At 46.1% G+C, this 23,235-nt stretch overlaps 2 protein-coding genes across 5 annotated transcripts in view; one reads left to right on the top strand and one right to left on the bottom strand.

Moving 5' to 3' along the window:
- Nucleotides 1–15,817, bottom strand: part of ZNF277 (zinc finger protein 277) — a 93,326-nt gene extending 77,509 nt beyond the window's left edge. For 3 of the 4 annotated variants that reach the window (XR_013347976.1, XM_077834104.1, XM_077834114.1), the window contains exons 1-2: nt 15,764–15,812; nt 6,722–6,790 (exon numbers count right to left, since the gene is read on the bottom strand). Coding sequence is in view for 3 of the 4 variants with exons in the window: in XM_077834104.1 (XP_077690230.1) it covers nt 6,722–6,790; nt 15,764–15,806 (112 nt within the window). In the remaining variant the exon portion in view is untranslated. Of the gene's footprint in view, nt 1–6,721; nt 6,791–15,763 lie in introns of all 4 variants that reach the window. The other variant, XM_077834123.1, reaches the window with a different exon arrangement.
- A 387-nt stretch (nt 15,818–16,204) lies between these two features.
- The window catches only part of DOCK4 (dedicator of cytokinesis 4), a 412,253-nt gene continuing 405,222 nt past the window's right edge, over nt 16,205–23,235 (top strand). The window contains exon 1 of the mRNA XM_077807794.1: nt 16,205–16,288. Coding sequence (XP_077663920.1) covers nt 16,252–16,288 — 37 coding nt within the window. The 5' untranslated portion in view covers nt 16,205–16,251. The remainder of the gene's footprint in view (nt 16,289–23,235) is intronic.

The raw sequence follows: 23,235 nt of genomic DNA, 5'->3' as shown, positions 1-23,235 counted from the left end.
GAGTGCTTGCTCATGTTGATTCCATTCTAGGTGTCTCACAAGCAGTATACCTGGAGATGAACTCAGAGTTCACAGCCTTGCAGCTTGCAGTATTGCCCTACCAAAGGCAGCATCATACTGGAGCTTGCTGGGTAAACACATAATGAGATGCGAACGTGTGGATGGACGACCAGGTGGCAGCCTGACAGATTTCTTGGATCGGCACCTGCACCAGGAAGACCGCCGATGACACCTAGTCGAGTGAGCAGTCACATTGCCAGCGGGGGCACCTTTGCCAGCTCTTAGCAGTAGCGGATGCAGGCCCTGATCCAAGACGAGATTCTCTGGGCAGACACTGGACAACCCTTCATCCTGTCTGTGATAGCAACGAACAACTGTGCTGACTTACGGAATGGCTTTGTTCTATCTATGGAGAAGGCCAGCACCTGTCTGACATCCAGGATATGTAGCCTGCATTCTTCATCCGTTGCATGGGGCTTTGGACAAAAGACTGGAAAGTATATGTCTTGACAAGTATGAAACTGGGAAACGACCTTCAGCAGAAAACCCAGGTGTGGACGCAGCTGGACCATATATAAGGCGGCCCCGACACGAGCGCCCTGATCTCAGACACCCTATGGGCCAAAGTTATAGCGACCAAGAAGGAGATCTTCCAGGAAAGAAGGAGGAAGGAGCAGGAAGCCAATGGCTCAAAGGGGGGACCCATGAGCCTTGACAGCACAAGATTCAGATATCACAGGGGAACCCGGGTCCCGGACATGCGGGTAAAGTTGCTCCAGACCTTTCAGGAACCGCACCATCATAGGATGGGCAAAGACCGACCTGCCTTGAAATGGAGGGTGGAACCCGAAATGGCCGCCAGGCTGCGATCCCTCTAAGCTACGAGCTTGGGTGGCTGCCCAGGAGTGACTGAAGTGCTGCACAGTTGATTAGCAGAGCCGCTCATATCCAGACTTCCCCAACTCACACTCACAGAGTCTCTGTGTCTACACACACACACACAGTCTTTCACACTCACCTCCCAACACATACTTGTGTTATTTTTGTTTGTTGTTACTTCTTGGTACTTCCTGCAATGCATATATATTCTCTGTAATTTTATTCTTTCAAAGTTATTTTAGTGTTTTGACTTGTCTATGCATTTCATAATTTTTATTTCTCTCTTACACTTAAATTTAATTCTTTGAGTAGTGAGTTCTAAAATGCCTAACCTGGCCTGGCTGGAGTAATTATCCCTATTGGTAACTTTTTTTAAAAATATACATTACATCTAGGTTTTTTGTTTTTACTGGTGGCGCACATCTGCACATTACCTCGGTGCACAAAACATTTATTCTGCACATGGATGAAAAAATAGAGAGAACATTGCCACCAGGTGTACCCTGGCTGAAGATAGCAACAGGCACTGGTGCTTAAGGTGCAGCAAATAGTCAATGTCCTGCAGCGAGGCTTCTTCAGCATGAATGTGTCGATCCGAGGCCCAACACGAGAACCGCTTCTACTTCGCCACGTAGATAGCCCTGGTGGAGGGTTTCCTGCTGCCCAGCAGGACCCAGTGGACACCAGTGGGGCACTCCCATTTGTCAGTACCTAGCCATGCAGTAACCAAGCTGTCAGGTGCACCGTTGCCAGGTTTGGATGCAACAGATTGCTGTGGTTCTGAGACAGCAGATCCGGCCGAAGAGCCAGCTGCAGCGGGATAGCTGCTGAAAGACTCAACAGCATGCCAAACCAGCGTTGGTGAGGCCATGCTGGGGTTATGAGGATGACGTTCGCCTTGTCTTGCTTCACCTTTAGCAGGACCCTGTGGATTAAAGACATCGATGGGAAGGTGTACATCAGCGCTCCCAACTACTAAATCAAGAAGGCATCTGACAGGGATCCCTTCCCTGCAGAGAACAGAACATGAGGCACTTTCTGTTCTGTTTGGACATTAACAGGTCCATTTGGGGAGTCCCCCACCTGTGGGGGATTAGACTGACAACCTCTGGATGGAGCGACCATTTGGGGCAACACGAGAAGGTCCTGCTGAGGTGACCTGCCACGACATTCTTGGTTCCAGCCAGGTGGGTGGCTACCAGATGAATGGCATGCTGCACACAAAAGTCCCAGAGGCTGAGCACCTCCTGACAAAGGGCCAAAAACCTGGCACTGCCCTGCTTGTTGATAGAATACATCGCAGCAGTACTGTCCATCAGGACCTACATCACCTTGCCTTCCAGGTAGGCAAAAACACCTGGCAGGCCAAGCGAAGCGCTCTGAGCTCCCTGACGTTGATATGAAGGGCTAAGTCATGTTGAAACCACTGGCCCTGAGTGCTGAGCTCACCCAAATGGGCTCCCCAGCCCAGATCCAATGCATCCAAGACCAGGGTAAGTGACAGGGAACTATTTGCAGCACCGACTTGGAATCCAGCCATCAGTCCAGGGACGAGAGGACATGGCTCGACACCATGACCATTTGGTCCAGGGTGTGCCTGCTGGGGATATAGTCCGAGACAGACACATTTGCAGAGGTCGCAGATGAAGTCAAGCATGGCTGACCATGTACACGCATGTGGCCCATCAGCTGAAGGCACGTGTGGACCATGATGAGCGGGTGGCTATTTATGTGGGAGATCAGGTCCGACACGACTCGAGAATGCGTTTTTGGAAAGAAGGCCCTGGCCTGCAAGGAACCACTCAGATAAACTCTATGTGTTGGACTGGCATTAACGTGGACTTTTTTGTATTAGCAGGCCCAGGTTGCTGCTGGTGGAACCCACCAGATCGAAGCTCCTTTACATCTGCCCTGGGGACATGCATTTGATGAGCCTGTCATTGAGACACGGGAAGATCTGGACCCCTCAACATCTCAGGTAAGCCGCCATCACTGCCATGCAGTCCATAAACACCCTGGGAGCCGAGGACAGGCCAAAGGGCAATGCCATGAACTGGAAATGGTGCCCGGCCACTATGAAAAGCAGAAAAGCCTGAGTCCCAATATGGAGATGTGAAAGTAAGCATCCTTTGAGTCGAGAGCAGCATACCAGTCTCCCAGATCCAGGGAAGGGATGATGGAGGCCAGAGAGACTATGCAAAACTTCAACTTCTTGAGAGACTTGTTGAGGCAACGCATGTCCAGGATGGGTCTTATGCCCCCTTTGGCCTTCGGGATTAGGAAGTAGTGGAAGCAGAATCCTCTTCCTTCCATGTCCTGAGGAAACTTCTCCACAGCCCCCAAGCCCAGGAACTTTTCGACCTCCTGAACAAGGAGTTGCTCGTGAGAAGGGTCCCTGAAGAGGGATAAGGAAATGGGAGTGGGGTGGGAGGAAGGGGCAGCCAAGAATTGCAGGTAATAGCCCCAAGCTATTACATCCAGGACCCAGAGGTCTGATGTAACCTGCAACCAGACTGAGCAGTAGGGAGAGAGGTGTTTGAGGAAAAGGCAGGAAGGATCTGGATGGCTGACTGGGGCGTCACTCTTGGGCACACCCTCAAAAACACCCCTTAGATGTTTGGCGGGCCCAGGTTGTGCAAGTGAGTGGGAGGAAGAAGGGCGTCCATAAAACTCACATCCCTTCTTCTTGCAGAGCCCTGGGAGGTTGCCAAGGTCTTGGTGGCGGGGGCGGCCGGAAGGGCTTTCTAGCCGACTATGGCGTGTGCATGCCCAATGAGCGTAAGGTGGCTCTAGTGTGCTTCAACCCGTGCAGCATGGCATCCGTCTGCTCAGAGAAAAGACCAACCCTGTTGAAAAGGAGGTCTTGAATGGACGTCTGCATCTCTAGGAAGAGGGCCGTCGTTTGGAGCCAGGCGCTGCACGGCAACACAATTGCTGAAGCGACCCCCTGAGCCGTCAAGTTTGCTGCGTCCCAGGCCATCTGCAGAGATCATCTGTCCGCTGCAATACCCTCCTCCACCAAGGTGCCGAACTCTTGAGCTAGACCCTGCAGGAGGGACTCCTGGAATTTTTTAAGACCATCCCAGAGGTTAAAGTTATATCTGCCCAACAGGGCCTGAGAGTTCGTCACCCAAAATTGTCAAGATTGGACTGCTGGGGGAGGTCCCGGGGCATCAACTGCCACTGGGGATGGAGGCTTCAGGGTGGGCCCAAGTGCCTCCACTCTGGTCTCCGAACAGGCCCGTGGAACCAAGCCCAGTGCCACTGGTCGATGCTCCGACATAGCAACCGAGGCGCGCTGAAAAGGAGGCATCGTCCTGACTGGTACGCGCCATGTGCTCCAATAAGGCCACTGTGCTGGCCACTGGCTGTGCTGCCACTGCAGAGCCGCAGACAACAGTGCAGGTTCTGGCAGCCAATCTTGCCGATGGGACCTGGATGGTGGTCTCAACTGGCCCTCCGTGCTGGAGGAATTACCTTCCAGCAACCAGGGAGGGGCCGTTGATGACTGTGTCTGTTCGCTGCTCATGGCTATTGACGACCACTGACCAGACGGGGGAAACTGTTGTCAGTACCGGGGAGACCGGTGCCAAGATGGGGAATGCTCCCACTGAGCAGGCAGTCAGGACCGACGTCTGGAGGACGACTGATGAGAGGATGAGCTGTGCCAGGAGTAGTATGGGGAGCGCCAACCCCGTACCGGTGAGTAATGCCGAGGGAATCTTGATGTGGTCTGGGCGACTGATGACATGTCTTGGACTTGTCCTCGGACCTTCAATGCGTTGGAGAGGATAGTCACTTCCTGTCCAGCGACTGGCAGTGTTCCCCTGTCCCTTGAGGGGTCTTAGTGGCTGGCTTTTCCTCTTGGGGAGCCATAGCTGAGTCCTGCAGCACCAGAGTCATCAATGGAGCTAGAGGTGAACTGTGTTCTCTCGGCACCTGGGGAGCCTGGAAGGATGATGGTGCAGGCAGGGGTGTGGGTCCCATACCGCTCCCAGGAGTCGGTGGCGGACCTTTAAAGGGGGCTGGGAGCCCCAACCATGGAGGCATGATCACTTGGCTCTGGAGTAACCTGGCGGCCAGGCCTGGGTACTTTGGTCAACGACCGTTAGGCCTTCTTGCTTGGTGCTGGGGAGCGCTTCTTAGCTTTCTTCTTCAGCACCGACGATGTCAAACAGTGCCAGAAGGAGCCGGATGCTAACGGCGCACTGCACACATAGGCCGAAGCACTCCGAGCGAAATGCCTGGATGGCCAGAAGCCGGGCAGAGGGCATACTCCATTAGGAGACCCTGAGGCGGATAGCCCTCTCCTTCTTGGTGCGGGGCCGAACGGTCTTACAAATCCGGCACTGATCCTTAACGTGCGACTCCCCCAAGCACTTAAGACAGCTGCTATTGGGGTCACTCACAGCCATAGCCTGTTGCAGTCAGAGCAGGGCTTAAACCTGGGAGACTGGGGCATGCCCTACCTGGGGCAAAGTCCACGCTGGGACCCTAACTAACAAACATTTAACAACTACTTAACCACTACTGTAACCAAACTATGTACAAAGGCCCTAAGGCATGAAGTTCACAGAGAAAAAACCACTAGCTCTTACCTACGCAAGGAAGGCACTCCAACTAACCACCACGGGCGATAAGAAGAAAGTGAGAGGGCATAGGGCCGCTGGCATGATATACCGTGGCATGAGCATGGCACTCCAGAGGGTGCCACAGCCAATCCTACGAGTACCACTAAGGCAAAAATCTCCGATGACCACACATGTGGGCGTGTGCATACCTAGAATGGAATTGACATATGCAAGCGTAATGCCGAAAGACCCCGGTCGTCAGCAGGTGGGATCGAACCGGGGATCTTTGGAGCTTAGTGCATAAGCCTCTACTGCATTAGCTAAAAGCCAGCTGGCTGTTAGCTAAGGCTGTAGAGCAGACTAATTTTATCTCTCTCTTTAAGTGGTCTCAGTGCCACTAGATGGGACAGAATACCACACCCAGGAGATGTGTGAGTTACACAAGCACTCGAAGAAGAATTATAGATTAGGAAGCTACACTCCAGTATCCGTGATCAGACATGATCTCCAACTCCTGTACCTCTTCTAGCTCTAACATTTAAAGATGAGCATCACTGTTTCATACTAATGAGCTGGAGCCCATTCTAGTGAACAAAGCCAATCAAAAATATCCAAGCATAATGCAGAGTGTAGTTCATTCATTTACTTCACAAGTATACTTTAGCTTTCATAACTGTATCAGACTTTGTAACAGTAATGAAGTATTAATGTGAGACCTCATTATAGCCCTCTCCTATTAAATCTTTGATAAAATGTGGTGAGAGATCGCTTTTATTTTGTATATGAATTAACAGGGGTGAGTATTGTTGCGATTCTATAGTACACGTGTTTTTCTTTATACTTCAGGGCATAAAGTGATCACAAGCTGGGTCAGGAAAGGTTCCCTGCATGATACAGTATCGCATAACTGGTGGAATGCATTACTGGAAGAAGGCTTTGCATTCTTATGTAGCACTTTGTATAAGTCTATGCTCCTACTGTTATTGCAGACAAAATCTTTTAGAAGTTTTGTACATTTCAAGAACTGATGCTTTGTGTTACTGTGCAGAATAACCAGAGCTTTTGTTATTACAAATTATGTAGCATAGTATTACTACTCAAACTATTGACTGATTCAAACTATTATAACTGTAATCATTGTTACTGGGGATAGTATATATTTCATTCTCAATTGGTTATAATGAATGAACACATTATTGCTTGAGGTGCCAATCCTTCCCTCCCCCGAAACAAAAGAAAAACACATCCCATAAACATGGACCCTTACTCACATATGAGCCCCACTGACTTCAAAGGGATACTGTGCAGAAGTACAAGACCAGCTCCCAACAGAGGCATGCCTGTCTTAAAGTAATAGAATGCAGTATTTTAATCTTCCCAGATCTAAGGTTTTAAGCATTTAATGTTTTCCATGTGGACAAAAGTCCTCGTCCCCTCTCTCCCCACTGTACACCAGTCCCACTCAGGTATAACTTCCCTCTCACTTCCACATCATATAGACTTGCAGAAGGAGAAAAACTCATTTTTAATAGCTCTCATAACATATATCATTTATACACTATATAATTTTTGGGTCCCTTAGATCCTAGCCAAATTTACGTTTTTGGTGTTCACTCAAAAAACTGGGAAATTCCCGAACAAAACAACCCATTAAGTAAGGAGTAAGGTTGAAAGTGTGTTTTGTGGAGTCCAACTAACATAAAAAAGCTCCTATATTACATGTAAAAACAAACACACAAAATCTTTAATAAGACTCCTCCCCCCAAAAATATTTTCTAGATTTTAAAAATAATTACTTTTTAAAAAGAGTTTTTTTGGATAACTAACAACTTTAGGCCTGTCCATTTATGCAAGTAATGAGAGAGAATTCTACTAAAAGTTAGAAAGAATACATATTGTTAGCTATTATTGATTCCGTTAGTGCAGTTAAATCACACATGAATCAGCAGCCTGTAATTTGAAAAATATCCATGACAGATTCTCTCTCCTTTAGAGTTGCCAACTATTTAATTGCAGAAAACCAAACACTCTTGCCCTGCCCCACCCCTTCCCAGAGGCCCCACCCCGCTCTGCCTTGCCCCTTCTCTGAGGGCCCATTCCTGCTCACTCCATCTCCCCTTCCTCCATTGCTCGCTCTCTCACACCCTCGCTCATTTTCACCAGGCATGGGCAGGGGATTGGGGTGCAGGAAGGGATGAGAGCTCTGGCTGGGGATGTGGGCTCTGGGATGGGGCTGGGGCTGAGGGTTTTGGGGTGCAGGGGGGGGACTCTGGGCTGGGGATGAGGGGGTCAGAGTGCAGGAAGGGGCTCAGGGCAGCAGTGCAGGAGGAGCTGAGGGCTCTGGCTGGGGGTGCGCGCTCCGGGGTGGGGCCGGGGATGAGTGCTTTGGAGTGCAGGAGGGGGCTGGGGCAGGGGTGTGGGTTAGGTGCAGGCTCCGGGAGTGAGTTTGGGTGTGGGAGGGGGTTTCCAAAATGGGGCGGGGGTTGAGGTGCAGGAGGAGGTTCAGGGTGTGGGCGCCGGGCAGTGCTGACCTCAAGTGGCGCCTGGGAAATGGCAACATGTCCCTCCATCGCCTAGGCAGAGGCACAGCCAGGGGGCTCTACCTGCTGCCCCCACGCGCCACCCCCACAGCTCCCATTGGCCGCGGTTCCTGGAGTGGCGCCTGTGGGCGGGGCAGCTTGCGGAGCCTCCCTGACCGCCCCTTCACGTAGGAGTCAGACATGCCGGCTGCTTCCTGGGAGCCGTGTGAAGCTGGGCAGGGAGGCTGCCAGCCCTGCTGTGCTGCCAACTGGACCTTTAGCGACCTGGTCAGCAGTGTTGACCGGAGTCGCCAGGGTCCCTTTTTGACCAGGTGTTCTGGTCAAAAACCCGACACCTGGCAACCCTACTATCCTTGTTGGTCAGGAACTACTGTATGGTAGGTAACAGAAGTGAAGTGAAGACCTGAAGCAACTGAATCGCTAATAAGAATGTCCCAGATTGCATGTCCATTAATAGATATTTAAGATATTATATTTAGAAGGATAGTTGACTTACAGTTTATTTTTTAAGCTACGGTTATACTTTAAATTCTTAGAGCTTTCAAACTGTTTGTTATGTTCTGTGAAAAAGCCAATTGAGACCAGTCTGTGCCTAACGTTAATGGGAGTTATGCATACATGCTAAGGTGCGAGGAGATCCCCCATTGTTTTATTCAGGCATGTCATCAGAGCAGATACAACACACATTCATGCTATACAATTATCTGTAGAATTATGGTGGGATCATAGACAATATAGACTTGTTTCACAAAGTAAAATAATCCATTACATATTCTATTGAAATATTTAGTCTCACTAAGTTCTCCTGTCACTCATTCAGTTATACAAAAAACACATTGTAGAAGAATGTAAACTAGCCTTGTTGCACTAAAATTCTGTTACTGTAACAAACATTTATTTAAGAAGATGATGCTGGTATTTTGACACAACTCCACATAGAAAAGGGATTTGTTAAACCAATCAGTTTCCACTCTATTAAACCTACTTTCAGTCCTCTATAAAGGTCAGTGTGTTCAGCAGGTAATAACGTAAGAAGACTTTACTAGATTCCTATAAATAATTTTAAAAGGCTTTAGAAAAAAATATATGAACTAGTTTAATATAAAGAAAGTGCAATATTTTTAAAGGTCCTTATATTTTTAATATAAGTAATTATATTACTTTAATAATATACAGCCTACTGTATTTAAGTTAATTAGTAAACCTATTTCAGCAGCGATCACTAAATGTTGCTGGTTATAATTGCTAACATATACCACTGTACCAAACCAGTGTCCTGAAAGGTTCTAACAGAGGCTATAGGTAGGAGGGCACTGGTCTGTCTCTCTTCTCAGGAAGGAGGCCGAGAAAGGTACAAGTTTGGAAATGCTTCAAACTGAATGAGATGCAGGCACAGAAATAAGAGAAGTTCCCAGAGAGTCAATAGCATTTTGGATCCTTAAGATTAGAGCTCTGCAGTGGGACTGGGATCCTGTGGGTTGTGCGGGACCTGCTGCCATAATTGCCATAGCTGGAGCAGATAAATGTACTTTATTGAGGGTGGGATTGGGTGGGGGAATAAAACAGGCTGTAATTTGTGGGAAAACATGAAATCTTCCATCAGTCTGTCACAAATAGAAAAACTTGCTTTACATTGCTGAAATTCTTTTTTTTTTTAAATGAAGGTTTTAATACTTAAAATTTAAGCGAGGAATAGAAAGAGATTTGATGTCTATTATAACAGGAATTGAAGGTTTTTTTCACATGGCTTAAGCAAGATTTGTTTTATTCTTTTAGTGGTAAAATTGTGTTTGAATTACATTTTTATTAATTATATATAATATATATATATAAAAATAAATAAACCAACCTTTTTTTTTTAATTTTTTTTTTTTTTAGTAGCATGGGGCAATCTGTCTCTCTTGTGGGATTTGTGGGGATCTCAGGTTTTTGCTGGTGGGAGCAGGATAATATTGCAAGAAACAATGCAGGAGCGGGTGGGAGTGACTATTGTGGGGTAGGACAAGAGTGGGATAAAAAAATAATTCCGCGCAGAGCTCTACTAAGAATCCCACATGGCATCAGTAATGATGTTTAAACAATTAAGAACATTTGGAGTGTTCACCAGGAGTCTGGGTAAATTATGATGTCACAGGACCTTAACAGGGCATTTTTGGGGCGCTTTGGGTACAGCAATTTAAAATCCATCAGCATTCAAATGCACAGGGCAAGGGGCTTGGGTCCTCTGGATGTTTCACCTTCCATCAGATGTTATTCATCAGAGTTCTAATGACCCCACAAAAAAGTGACAGTTGTTTGCCCAAGGCAAAGACCCATCAGAATAGCTGCAATGTTTTATGCAGCTTATTGAGTGAATTTCTCACCAGTGGGAAAAAAGTCACTATTTCTTACGCCCACACACATTGTGCACACTGGGAGAGGAAGGAGCCCTACTTGCACCCCTCCGCAGCAGGTTGGAAGGATCCAAGCAGACAGGGGTTGGGAGACTTGGGGAAGTGAGGTGAGACGGTCAGCCAGAAAGGCATGATGGTTGCTGGGAAAAGAAAGTGGTTGTCAGAATGGGCCTATGGTGTGTAGCCCAGAAGTGGGGGCTAGAGGTTTCTAAAGAGAAGAGGAGAAACCTATACCAGTTTCCCCTAATTTCAGCCACTGACCATCCAATCCCCCTCCCCAGGTTGTCCCCACTCACCCTGACCAGTGCATAGACGTTTCTGTCCCACCCAACCCACCACATTCTGTGCCACTAACCCCTATTACTCGTCTGTCCCCCTAATCCTGCTCTGCCTGCACCTGAGCCCTCCCCTCTCCCATCACTTCTAGGGAGCTTCTGGCACTTTCACCCAACCTCCCCAAATGCAGGACTCATGCGCCGCCCATGGTGGGGAGATACATAGGAACTGGAAGTGGCAGAAGATGTGTGTGTGCGGGAGGGGGAGGGGGAGGAGGAGGTGAGGGAGGAAGAGCAAAGTGGGAACATGGAGTGGCAGAAAGTGTGTATGAAGGGAGGAAATAGAGGAGATGTGGAACCCAGGTGGGACAGCTGAGGGAGGAGAGAGTGTAGAAGTTTTGTTTTAAAAGGGGCATAAGAGGAAAGTACTGGGGGAGGAGAGAGAGGAAAGAATAAAGGGCATCGGAAGGTAAGAGATCAGGATAAGCAGAATGAAAGGATTTGTGGGAAAAGAATAGAGAAAAAGGGGGCTACTGGAAGAACAAACAGGAATGTAACACAGTGATCCCAGATAAGAACATTCAGGCACACACTTGAAAGAAAGCGTGGGAAGCTATTAGCTTTGAGCATTCTATATCCTGTCTCCAACAAAGTGACACAGCTGTTCTGCCAGTGCTTGGAATGAAAAGATCAAAAGAACATTAAACAGATAAAAAGCCCTTCTCAGGAGAGAAGGGAGGTGTCAACTGTCAGGAGGACAGGTTGACAGTCTGCAGAGGAGCCTGAACGAGTTGGAGCTTTCCCTGGATCCAGGGAATAGTAAGCCTTAGGAAAGGCAAGCATGTGGACAGTTTAGTTTATTCTTTTTAAGATCTGTTTTCTCAAGTCAATTGGTTCTATATAAATAGTTTGCTTTGAGAAGGCAGTTTGGTTACCAGTTACCAATCTCAGTATATTTTTATTTGTGTTATCATAGCACCTATGAGCCCTAATCCTGGCTCAGGACCCCACTATGCTAGAGTCATGATTAGCACGATCACAAACCCTGAAGAAAAAAAGATAGACTGTAAGCCCCTTAGGGCAGAGGCTAAATACAAGACTTTAGACAAGAGACAGATACAGATAGACTGACAAGGGAATACAAGGAAACAATGAGACAATATTGGTCAGAATGATAAGCAGTGGCAGTAGAGTCAAGTCTTTTGTAGGAATCATGGTGTGATGCTTCTTGGGAGTACCCAGGGTTGAGAGACACCTCGCTACCAACTGCCCTTAGCATGAGGAAGTCTTGTCTGTGCTATACTGGGCGGAAATGCCCCAAATCCACCAGCCTTTGGCAACACAAACAGTTGCTTCTAGGCTTCTGCAGGCCCTGCTCTCTCTTTACAGGTTAACAATAGATACATTCCAACGCTGGAGTCCTCAGAGCTTCCTTCTGGAGTGCCCAGCCTCTGACTGATTCTCAGATTTGGCTAAGAGGAGATCATTAGTGACTTCAGTGTGAATGTTGAGTTCTTAGTTGAGAGCAAGGGATAGAAGTCAGATTGGAGATGTTGCAGGATGGAAGTGGAGTAGAGAAGCTCCAGACAGCAATTAAAAACAGCATGTTCAATGAGTTTAGAAATGAAAGGGAGATGAAGTGGTAGCTGAAGAGGCAAGTGGGGTCAATGGTGGGTTCTTTAAAGATGCGTGATACTAAAGCATGTTTGTATTGTGAGAGGAAGAGCCAGAGGAGAGGTTAACAAGAAAAGTAAGGGAGGGGATGAGAATGGGTTCAAAGGAGATCAGGAGATGAAATGGGGTTACTGGGCGAAGTAGAGGGGTTAGAACAGGAGAACAGATTGGAAACTTTTGCGTCTGTGACCATGGAGGAGGACAGAGTTGGGATGGGAGGGAGAAAAAAGCAAGGAAGGAAGGAGAGTCGAGGGGAGAGGGAAGGTCATGTCACAAGCTGTCACGAAGGTCCTCTCGTGAATTGGTAACCAGTTAAAAGACAGGAAACAAAGGGTAGAAATAAATGGTCAGTTTTCAGAATGGAGAGAGGTAAATAGTGGTGTCCCCCAGGGGTCTGTACTGGGCCCAGTCCTTTTCAACGTATTCATAAATGATCTGGAAAAAGAGATAAACAGGGAGATGGCAAAATTTGCAGATGATACAAAACTACTCAAGATAGTTAAGTCCCCGGCAGACTGCAAAGAGCTACAAAAGGATCTCTCAAAACTAGGTGACTGGGCAAGAAAATGAGAGATGAAATTCAATGTTGATAAATCCAACATACTGCACATTGGAAACCATAATCCCAACTACACATATAAAACGATGTGTTCTAAATTAGCCGTTACCACTCAAGAAAGAGATCTTGGCATCATTGTGGATAGTTCTCTGAAAACATCCACTCAACGTGCAGCAGCAGTCAACAGAATATGAACAGAATGTTGGGAATCATTAAGAAAGGGATAGATAATAAGATAGAAAATATCATATTGCCACTGTATAAATCCATGGTACGCCCATATCTGCATGTAATATTCAGGATGTGGTCACCCCATCTCAAAAAAAAAGATATACTGGAATTGGAAAAGGTTCAGAAAAGGGCTACAAAAATTACTAGGGGTATGGAAGCTTCTGTACGAGGAGAGATTAATAAAACTAGAACTTTTCAGCTTGGAAAAGAGACAACTAAGGGGGGAATAAGGTCTATCAAATCATGACTGGCATGAAGAAAGTAAATAAGGAAGTGTTATTTACTCCTCCTCATAACACAAGAACTAAAGGTCACCAAATGAAATTAACAGGCTGCAGGTTTAAAACAAACAAAAGGAAGTATTTCCTCACACAAAGCACAGTCAACCTCTGGACCTCTTTGCAAAGGGATTTTGAGAAGGCCAAGACTATAATAGGGTTCAAAAGAACTAGATGAATTCCTGGAGGATAGGTGCATCAATGGCTATTAGCGAGGATGGGTGTCCCTAACCTCTGTTTGTCAGAAGCTGGGAATCAGCGACAAGGAAAGGATCACTTGATTATCTGTTCTGTTCATTCCCTCAAAGGCACCTGGTATTGGCTACTGTCGGAAGACAGGATACTGGGCTAGATGGATCTTTGGTCTGATCCAGTATGGCCATTCTTATGTTCATCTTGACAATCTTCTCTTGAAAGAAATCAGCAAGATATTATGCTGAGAGAGAAGTAGTGGCAGGATGTGGGGAGGGTTTCAGGAATGAGTCAAAGGTGGTGAAAAGTCAGCTGGGATTGAAGGAACAGAATGGCAAGATCTGAGTCTAAATCAGACTTTCTGAGGAAACCACAGTGAATAGCAGGTGACTGCTGCCCTAGGCCCAATCTGAGAGTGGGAGAACTGTGTGATTCCACTCCAAGAAAGGTAATGGCTGAAGGCCTGAGACCTTAGGGGAGGTAGGGACACACTCAAAGAGACCAGGAGGGGTCAAAGGTGCAGTTGGGTCCTGTCACAGTTCTCAGGCTTTCTATACTGGGCAGAAGCAGCCATTTTCAGTGATACCTATGAATGTTTGAGAAAGACAAACTGCAGTGCATCTGCTGTTAAGAGGATGTGAAGAAAGACTGAAAGTCCTGAACACAAAGCATTGCTGTTAAAAACAAAACAAGTCTTCATTGGAGGAGCTAGGGTACTTTGACTTCACCATGAGAAAATAACTTACAATAAACAGAAAAAAAATCTAGGTTAGATCTCCGAACCCCAGTGGGAACAAACTTACTCTGCAGTACGGTAAGTGGCTTTAGACCTCTTCCACACCAGAGATTTCAGGCTAACTCTCCTTTTACCAGAGTGCTGTCTGGCTTTTAGGCCTGGTCTACATGCAGTTTTGGTAACAATATAACTACTTTGGTTAGGGGTATGTTTTTTCCCCCACTCAAATTGTTATATTGGTACAACACCTAGTGTGGATGCAGTTATACCAGTATAAAGGGGCCTTATAGCAGTACAGCTTATTCCCCTTCCTTTGCAGTAATAACTATACTGATATAATGCATCTTTAACCAATACAAGTGCATCCATACTAGGGGTTGGGTTTGTGTAGGGGGGAAAGAGGAATGCATCGCCTTAACTACCAGTATATATAACGTGATACAGCTTTTGTGTTTAGGCAAGCTATATATGTGCTGTGATAGGTGGAGGATAAGCTTGCCACTTGTAAGTTAAGCTTGTAAGTTTAAAAGCCACAAAGATAGAATGTTCTACTACATGAGTTAAAAGCTGCCTGCTCTGAACGAACTGATTTCTCACTCTGTTAGCATCAACCTTTCATAGTGTGTTTTCTTAAATATATAGTTAGCAAGATCAACATTGGCAGGGTTTCTATGCACATTACCTGTTGTAGCATTAGAAATTATTTTTTTTTCTGTACTTTTCAGTTAAGCATCCATTCTCTGGCATGCTTTCTGAACAGCATATTGCCAGTTGTGCTACAGACTGCAGCTGTTTTCATATTCTTTGCTTACCTACCTTTGCAACATGTTGTGATGAAGAAATAATAAGTACAACAAGGAGCCTGGTAGCACCTTAAAGACTAACAGATTTATTTGGGCATAAGCTTTCGTGGGTAAAGAAGTGTTTTTTACCCGCGAAAGCTTATCCCAAATAAATCTGTTAGTTTTTAAGGTGCCACCGGACTCCTTGTTGGTTTTAGAGTAACAGCTGTGTTAGTCTGTATTCGCAAAAAGAAAAGGAGTACTTGTGGCACCTTAGAGACTAACCAGTTTATTTGAGCATGAGCTTTCGTGAGCTACAGCTCACTTCATCAGATATCTGATGAAGTGAGCTGTAGCTCACGAAAGCTCATGCTCAAATAAACTGGTTAGTCTCTAAGGTGCCACAAGTACTCCTTTTCTTGTTGGTTTTGTAGATACAGACTAACACGGCTACCCCCGATACCATTAATAAGTAATGATGATAAGGCTCTGGGACAGAGATCAGGTCTAACTTGGCCCAGGGACCCCCAACAAAGGTCTGCTGCAGTCCCACTCACGCTTTCCCTGTAAGCACCTAGACTCAGTAGAAGGGACAGGGCGCTTGAACAGGAGAAGGGGTCCCGACCCGACACTCAGGAGCGCACCACACTCACCGCCTCTGTCAGCCGCAGCGCCGACGCCTGAGGAAGCTGCCATGCCACGGTTCGCAGACGGACCCAAGAGTGACGTGCACGCATTGGAACGGCGCCTAAACCAATAGGAAAGAGCCTTGAGGGCTCCAGCCCCACCTCCAGGACGCGGAGCTCATCAGGACTTGCAGTTTCCCGGCTCTAAGGAAGCGGGCGCTAGAAGGGGGCAGGGCTATGGTTGGGCCCCGCCCTCTGCCGCTGTACTCCGCGGGGAAACTACGCTTCCCGGCAAGCAGCGGGGCAGGGGAGGCGGGCGGCCGCTGTGAGTGGCCGGCGGGGGAGCGGGGCTGAGTCAATCACAACAATGACTTCTCGGCTGGAGCCCGAGCAGCGCGGCTGAGCCCCGCCGAGCAGCGGCAGCGGCGGCGGCGGCGGCGGCGGCGCTGGGCAGAGGGGTTGGCTGGGCGCTGCCGCTCTCATTGTTCGCCGAGGGACAGAACCACGCTGTGAGCATGTGGATCCCTACAGAGCACGAGAAATACGGCGTGGGTGAGTGGGGCCGCTGGCACTGGTGCCTTGCCGTGGTGGGGCTGGTCCAGGTGGCGATAGGACTGGAACCCGCCCCGAACCTCCCGGGTGGGGGCATGCCTGTGGTTCTGCCGCTGTCCGAGGAGTTTGCAAGCGGACGCTGCTGGTTCATGTGTCAGGTGGGGAGGGAGGGCATGGATTCCTGTCATCACACCCCTTTCCTCCCCCCCGCCCCCCCGTGCAACGAATAGCTGCAGAGATTGAAAATGTGTGTGTGTGTGGGGGGGGGGGGGGGGTTGTGTTATGAACAAAAAACAGTTGGAAAGCATAAGTCTCCGTAAAGCCTGATCACCTCTGCAAAGAGTCTGTGAGGATTGAATAGCATCTCAGTAAAACAGCCCCGTCGGGAGACTCCTCTTCCCACTAGCCTCAACACCGGAGGGAGGAGAGGGGGAGAGGAAACCACACAATTGTTTAAAAATGGGTATTCTGCTTAACGGGCACGCTCAGTTTAAGCTACTGCCATCTTTCGAGACAGGCACCAGTCCGCAGTTGTATGTGTTTTTGTTTGTGTGTGTGTACAGTGTTTAATCAGGACAGTAGTTTACTTCCTATGCTAACGTTTTGTTTGGCTGTGAAATTGAGTTTATAAAGGTCTGGATTACACAGAGGCAGGGAAATGTGCTTCAGTTTTTGAAGTTCAGGATCCTGTTTGTGAGGAGGAGAGAGAGCGTAGCATCGTCCTATTCGAAAGGTGAACAACAAAGGACGTTAGATATTTGACTGATGAATCTGGGTTTTCTCATCTCTTTTTTTTACCTCGGCCCCAGTTACAGAATAGGGAACGTTTCCTCCTCTTTCTCTCTGCCCCCTCCTCTTACTTGCATACTTAAAACGCATATTTTCCTTTTCAACTATTGAATTCAGCCTGATCACCCTGATACTTTTTGGAAGGGCTAAGATTTTCTGCCAGCTATATAAACAGTCCTAACAACAATAAAACAATTTTCAAATCCTAGCAATTTGATAGGGAAATAACCCACTATCGTATCTATAACACTTTTTATTAAAAAAAAAAGCTTACTGTATAAATGTTGAAAAAAAATCTATTTTATTTTCATATGGTGTGTGGGGTTTGGGATTTTTTGTTTGTGTGTGTGTGGTTTTTTTTTTTTTTTTTAGTAAAAACAAAACAAAGTGACATTCGTGGAAGTCATTTGCACTCGGTTATTATTTGTTCAGCTCCGCCTGAGGGCAGGACTCTGGAGCCCATTAAACTGACTTATGAAGTGATTAAAAAGACTCATTGTAGTTTTTGACACCATCTATTAAAACCACTAATACTTGATCGGCTTTGGTGACTCGTCCCGGACAATAGCTACCATTTCACACAAATGTAATTGAGTTCCTTCGCAGATCATTGGCATTGCAAGAAACTGTCTGTATATCCAGGTTATATTTGTACATTGAGTTGTGTATGTTATGGAAAATCCACGAGGAACGTAAAGACTTTGTCTTTGTGTGTGCGTAATGTCGCTCTGTTTAACAATTAGTACAGGAGCCAAGACTCATTCAGTGTGACTATGTTCCATTTGGAGTTGATCCCAGATGTTGCTGTCTTCCAAATGTTAAATCCCACTGATGATCTCTATAATTTATTTTCTTGAGTTCTTTATGTGCCAGGTCACAGCTGGGTTGCTAGATATCGATTAGTCCTCCAGTCCGCTTTCTTTATGAGGATGGGCAGAGGCTTAAAATCCACTCTGGGATTTCCTGGAATGGCATGTAGGATATTACCAGTCAAGTATTTCAAGCTGCAGCACTCCCCTCATTTTTTGTTGTTGAGTGAAGGAGAATATTGCACAGCTGAAGCATATCTTCCTTTTTGTTGTTTACAATCTGAAAAAATGATTGTTAGTAATCTGCTTTTTTATCTACTTCCCCCACAGATAAAACTCAAAACAAAATCATTCCCCCCTTTATTTGAATAATTAGCCTGTGGCTGCTGAACAATTAAATAGTATCCTTCAGTCAAATTTTTCTGTGCTAGTAAGTCTTGATTGAGTACTTAACCAAGAGCATCTAGTTGTGAATGCCAGTGTTTGCAGAAATCTTATGACTGCTGGAGAAGTATCTTTGTAATCTCAGTAAGTGTCCCATTTCCCCCAACCCCTTTGGATGACTCAAGAACAAATATAAAGATCTTCAAGCTTCCTTTGCTGCTTATATGTAATGACCAGTTCTATGTTTCTTTTTCACTTGCCTCCAAAAATCCATCCAAAATACTCCTCATCCAGTTCGTGCATCATCATTACAAACTGCTGAAATATTAACTCAGAAACCATTTCACTTGCTTTGGGAACAGTATTTTACAGTCTACATTATATAATCTTTATCCTTGCAAGAACAACACTCTGAGACAAATTTTTGTACTTAAACCGCAATTGCAACACAAAGTGATGAGGTGGTATATGGTAAAATAGTATAATATCCTCCTATGTGTATTACCTGAAGCTTCTTAGGAAGATGATTTTTATATATTCAAAATTGAATATCCTATCTCAAAGACTTGTTTAAACTATTCCTTTTCCGATCACAGGAAATGGTGTATTTCTGAACAGTTATTCTATGTTACTTTGGCATTCTAAACTGCCTTGGTAAAATGGGTACATTATAAAATCCCCTTGAGAATCCTGATTAGTTGTACCAAACATATGTATCCTTTGTATGAGTGCGCAGGGCTCAGATCAATGTCAAATCTCATCTGCATTTTCAATCTGAATTTTGCAGCGCATGCTGTGTGATCCATGCCTCTACTGTGGCATACCAAAATGGATGAATAACCAAGCAACAGCCACCTAGTTGCAATGAGGGACTGCTGGTAACCAGGTGGCTGTTGCTCACTCGCATAGCCTGTCTGACTCTCACTGTAAGGAGTATTTTATACATGAGTAACACAATCTTCCCCATCTTCTATGTTTATGAAACTACTGCCAGCTAGCTGCAGAGAATTCTTTTTGATTCCTTTTCACTGACCAGGTTGCTTTACTCTCAATTCAACTAATGGTACTGCATACTGACTTGGTTAGGAGCATGTTAGTTATGAGTGATAGAACCTTTGCACCAAGGTTTACTAGATATAAACTTGCAGAAAATCTTAATCTTCTGCTATGAGTTGGAAACTGTCTTAAGGTTTACTCCCAGTTTGGTATGGGGCAGTTTTATCTTTCTCATGTTCTGCCTTCATGTGGAATCTGCAATATGTTGTCCTCCAGGATGCTGTTGATGAAGATCTATGCAGTATATTTTTCATTCAAGAAGTTCCTTTCTTTCTTGTTTAGGGAGGGGAAACTCTTTTCTGTTTTCTCATGCTGCTGTGTCAAACTGATAACAATACTCAAAAGAACATTGTCCAGTTACAAATAACACTTAAAGCCTAGTCTGAAGAGAGGGTAGGAGAGGTGCAACTTCGGAATTTTTGTGAGTATATCTGAAAGTGGTAGACGCATCTGGTAAACATCTTACACAAATCACAAATAGAGTTGGATCCCATTGGACTTTCATGAACTACACTGTATAATCAGCTGTAGAAGTATCAGAAGTGGTTTGATCAAGACTATACAGCAGGGATCGGCAACCTTTGGCACGCGGCCCGTCAGGGAAATCCGCTGGCGGACCCGGACGGTTTGTTTACTTGCAGTGTCCGCAGGTTTGGCTGATCGCAGCTCCCACTGGTCGCGGTTCACCGTTCCAGGCCAATGGGGGCTGTGGGAAGTGGCAGCCATCACATCCCTCACCCCCACTGCTTCCCGCAGCCCCCATTGACCTGGTACAGTGAACCGCGGCCAGTGGGAGCTGTGATTGGCTAAACCTGCGGACGCCATGTTAGGGGGCTTAATCCTTCACCCGCTTACTTCCCTGGTCCTTCTTGCATGAACAGAGAGCAACAATAGCCGAAGTCCAAAGGTGCAAACAATTCAATGTTTATTGGGGTGAACTTCAAGCAAGCATGATTCTAGTTTCCTTCCTTAGTGTCCCGCTTCCCAGCTCTGCCACCACAGAGCCTTACCTGTGTCCCTGTTCCCACTTCCCCCCCTTATCAAAATATGATTCCCATTCCCCCCCTTCCTGATTGACTGCAGACTATATAGTAAAACTTGAGTTTTGCTTAGCTATACCTTAACCAATCATTTTCCTGAAATGTAACTAACCAATCCTAACATATTGTAACATGATTATTTAACCAATTATATCCCACCACCTTAATTAGTTTACACCCAGCAAAATTCATTATAGAGCAGACAGAAACAATCACAGAACCAGACAGCGATTATGCAGACAAAGAATAGGGAAATGGGGACTACAGTGATAGAACAACACAGAAATGAGGATTTCACATCCCAGCTATTGATAAGTGAGTTCTTGCCAGACAGGATACTATCAAACTAAATTTCCTTTTACATCTTCTAGGCACTTCCCTTTCTCTGGAGGTGATAGGCATTATCAGGACAGGATTGTGTTCCCAATAGCACCTTATTTCAATGTGACTAGTTTGGAATGTAAGGATGTGTGGGGCTTTTATCTCCTGCCCCTATCGAATCTTAAAGTCCATCTCTCTAGGTTAGCCACGCTGTATTAAAGATACTCTGTTCCTTCTTTGATAGGTGGACCGCATCTCCTCTCAGAACAGCATGCCAGTTCGCTTCCCAGCTTATGGCTGCCTCTGCTGCTTAGCCAAAGATCTTAGCCTTAGAACAGAGCCTCAGACTGTCACAGTAAGAGAAGACCCTTACACCGGCAGACAGTGATTTTGATTCTTTCTTTCATACCTCTATAACTAGCTAAGTGATAAGAATATACCTAGATTAGAATATAGGCCTTTACAGACAGGCCTAAATATCTATATCCTAACAGTAAACAAACCGTCCTGGTCCGTCAGTGGATTTCCCTGGTGGGCCGCGTGCCAAAGGTTGCTGATCCCTGCTATATAGCTTTGGCTATTTCGCACACAATAGATCAGTGAGTAGGCACATCTTTCAAAGCCAATTCTTACTGCTTGGTGCAAACCTGAGACCTGTAATTGTACTAAAGAAAATGCACTGCTTATTCTGTACATGCTGCTTAAAGAGGAGAAAGGAAGTTCAGTTGATTGCTAAATGAGTAGTTAAAATATAAATAATAGATTTACTCCTCCCCCCAGAAATAATTCCACATACTGCACAATGCCAGATCTGTCAACATTTTAGTTTGATAAATCCTGTATCTGAGAATATACTTACATTTTCTAGAACATGATCATTTTATATTGATTTAGTCACTGAATGCTGATGTTAGCCTGGGGAGTTATGGGGCATGCGTGAGAGAGGAAGGGAGAGTTGGAGAAAAATTAAGAATAGCTAAACACAGTGTATCGCTTACAAGTAGCATGCTCACCCAGACAGTGCCGTCATTCAATATAGCACGGTGCACTTTTTAAACTCATACAGATAACATAAGTCCAAAGGGACTTGGCATTTATATTGTGCTGTTGAGCCATAAATCACAGTGCTTCACAAAGTGTGCAAAGGGTGAATGTCTCCATTTATAAAGGGAGGAACTGAGGGGGTTAAGTGACTTGTTGAAAATCACATAGTATGGCCATGGCAAAACTGAGAACTGAACTACCATTCAGTGTAGCATGAAAGAATTAACACAACAAAGGCAGTGTACAAATAAAACCAATGACCAGAATTCCGCATTCTTATATCCAGGTGTATCTCAAATTTCAGATATGTCCATAACTCAATAATTTTACATTTTTAAAATATTTTCATCTTACTTAATGTCACTTCATTTGTTGTGCTCCATCAGGATTTTCTAAAGAGCTGTTGCCCAGTGGATTATTCATACAGCACCCATGCTCTGTCAGACTTAAGTTTAACCCATAACTTTCTGTATTTAAAACCATTTTTTACTGATCCAAGTTTAAATAAACTTTTCAGCTCAGAACATATTCAACCAATGATATTGGTGAAGGACAAAGATCAGGGTTGAGATTTTCAGAGCTGGATAGGAGATTTAGCCACACAACTCCCATTGAAATGATAGCAGTTGTGTTGCTAAATATCAAAGTCATCTTTGGAAAATCTCACCTTAGGTACCTGTGCTGATTCTGGAGTTGCTTAGCAGCCTTCAGTACTGTTGATGAGACCCAGATTAACAGATCGCTGGGCCCTAGGCAAACCCTGGCTCCCGTCTCCTGACCAGCTCCCTCGTGCAGGCACTCCTTGCAGTTCCTCGTCCAAAGCTCTGGCTGAGGTACTAGTGCAGGTGCTGGCCGCACAGCAGTGATGAGGAGGAAAAGGCCGGCCCGCCCTCTGCCCGTCTGGGTTTGGCTCCGCCCATCCTCTGTCATGACAAGAGTTAGGGCAGTGGGGCCAAAACTGAGGGAGTGGCATTGCAACCTGGTGCATGGGGGTCACAATGCCATTCACTCAGTTTTGGCCCTGCCACTCTGTCATGACACCAGGCTGGTTGGCCAAACCTGAGTGCACAGTGGGACAAGTAGCGCTACTGTGGGGCTGGCTCCTGTAGCAGTAGTTGAGCCAGACCAGCCAGAGGTGTCTAGGTTGCCTATGCATTAATCTGGCCCTGCTCTTGACCCCGAAGTGTCTGTGACAAAACAACCCAGAGAATAGTATTGGGTGATAGCTCATCAGTAAGGCTACGATTTAGTCACAGGTATTTTTAGTAAAAGTCACGGACGGGTCATGGGCAATAACCAAAAAGTCATGGCCAGTGATCTGTCTGTGACTTTTACTAAAAATACCCCTAATTAAATCTTACCTGCTGGTGAGGGGGAGAGGGTGTGTTCCAGCGGACGCTGCTGCTCCTGGGGGTGAAGGATGTCCCGGGACCCTCCGCTACTGCTCCGGGGGGGGCAGGGGCGTACCGGGGCCCTGCCACCGCTGATGCTGCTCCTCCTCTGG

Source organism: Eretmochelys imbricata, chromosome 1, assembly GCF_965152235.1.
Source record: "Eretmochelys imbricata isolate rEreImb1 chromosome 1, rEreImb1.hap1, whole genome shotgun sequence".
In the NCBI taxonomy this organism is placed as follows: Eukaryota; Metazoa; Chordata; order Testudines; family Cheloniidae; genus Eretmochelys; species Eretmochelys imbricata.
This window is presented reverse-complemented; position numbering and strand designations above follow the sequence as displayed.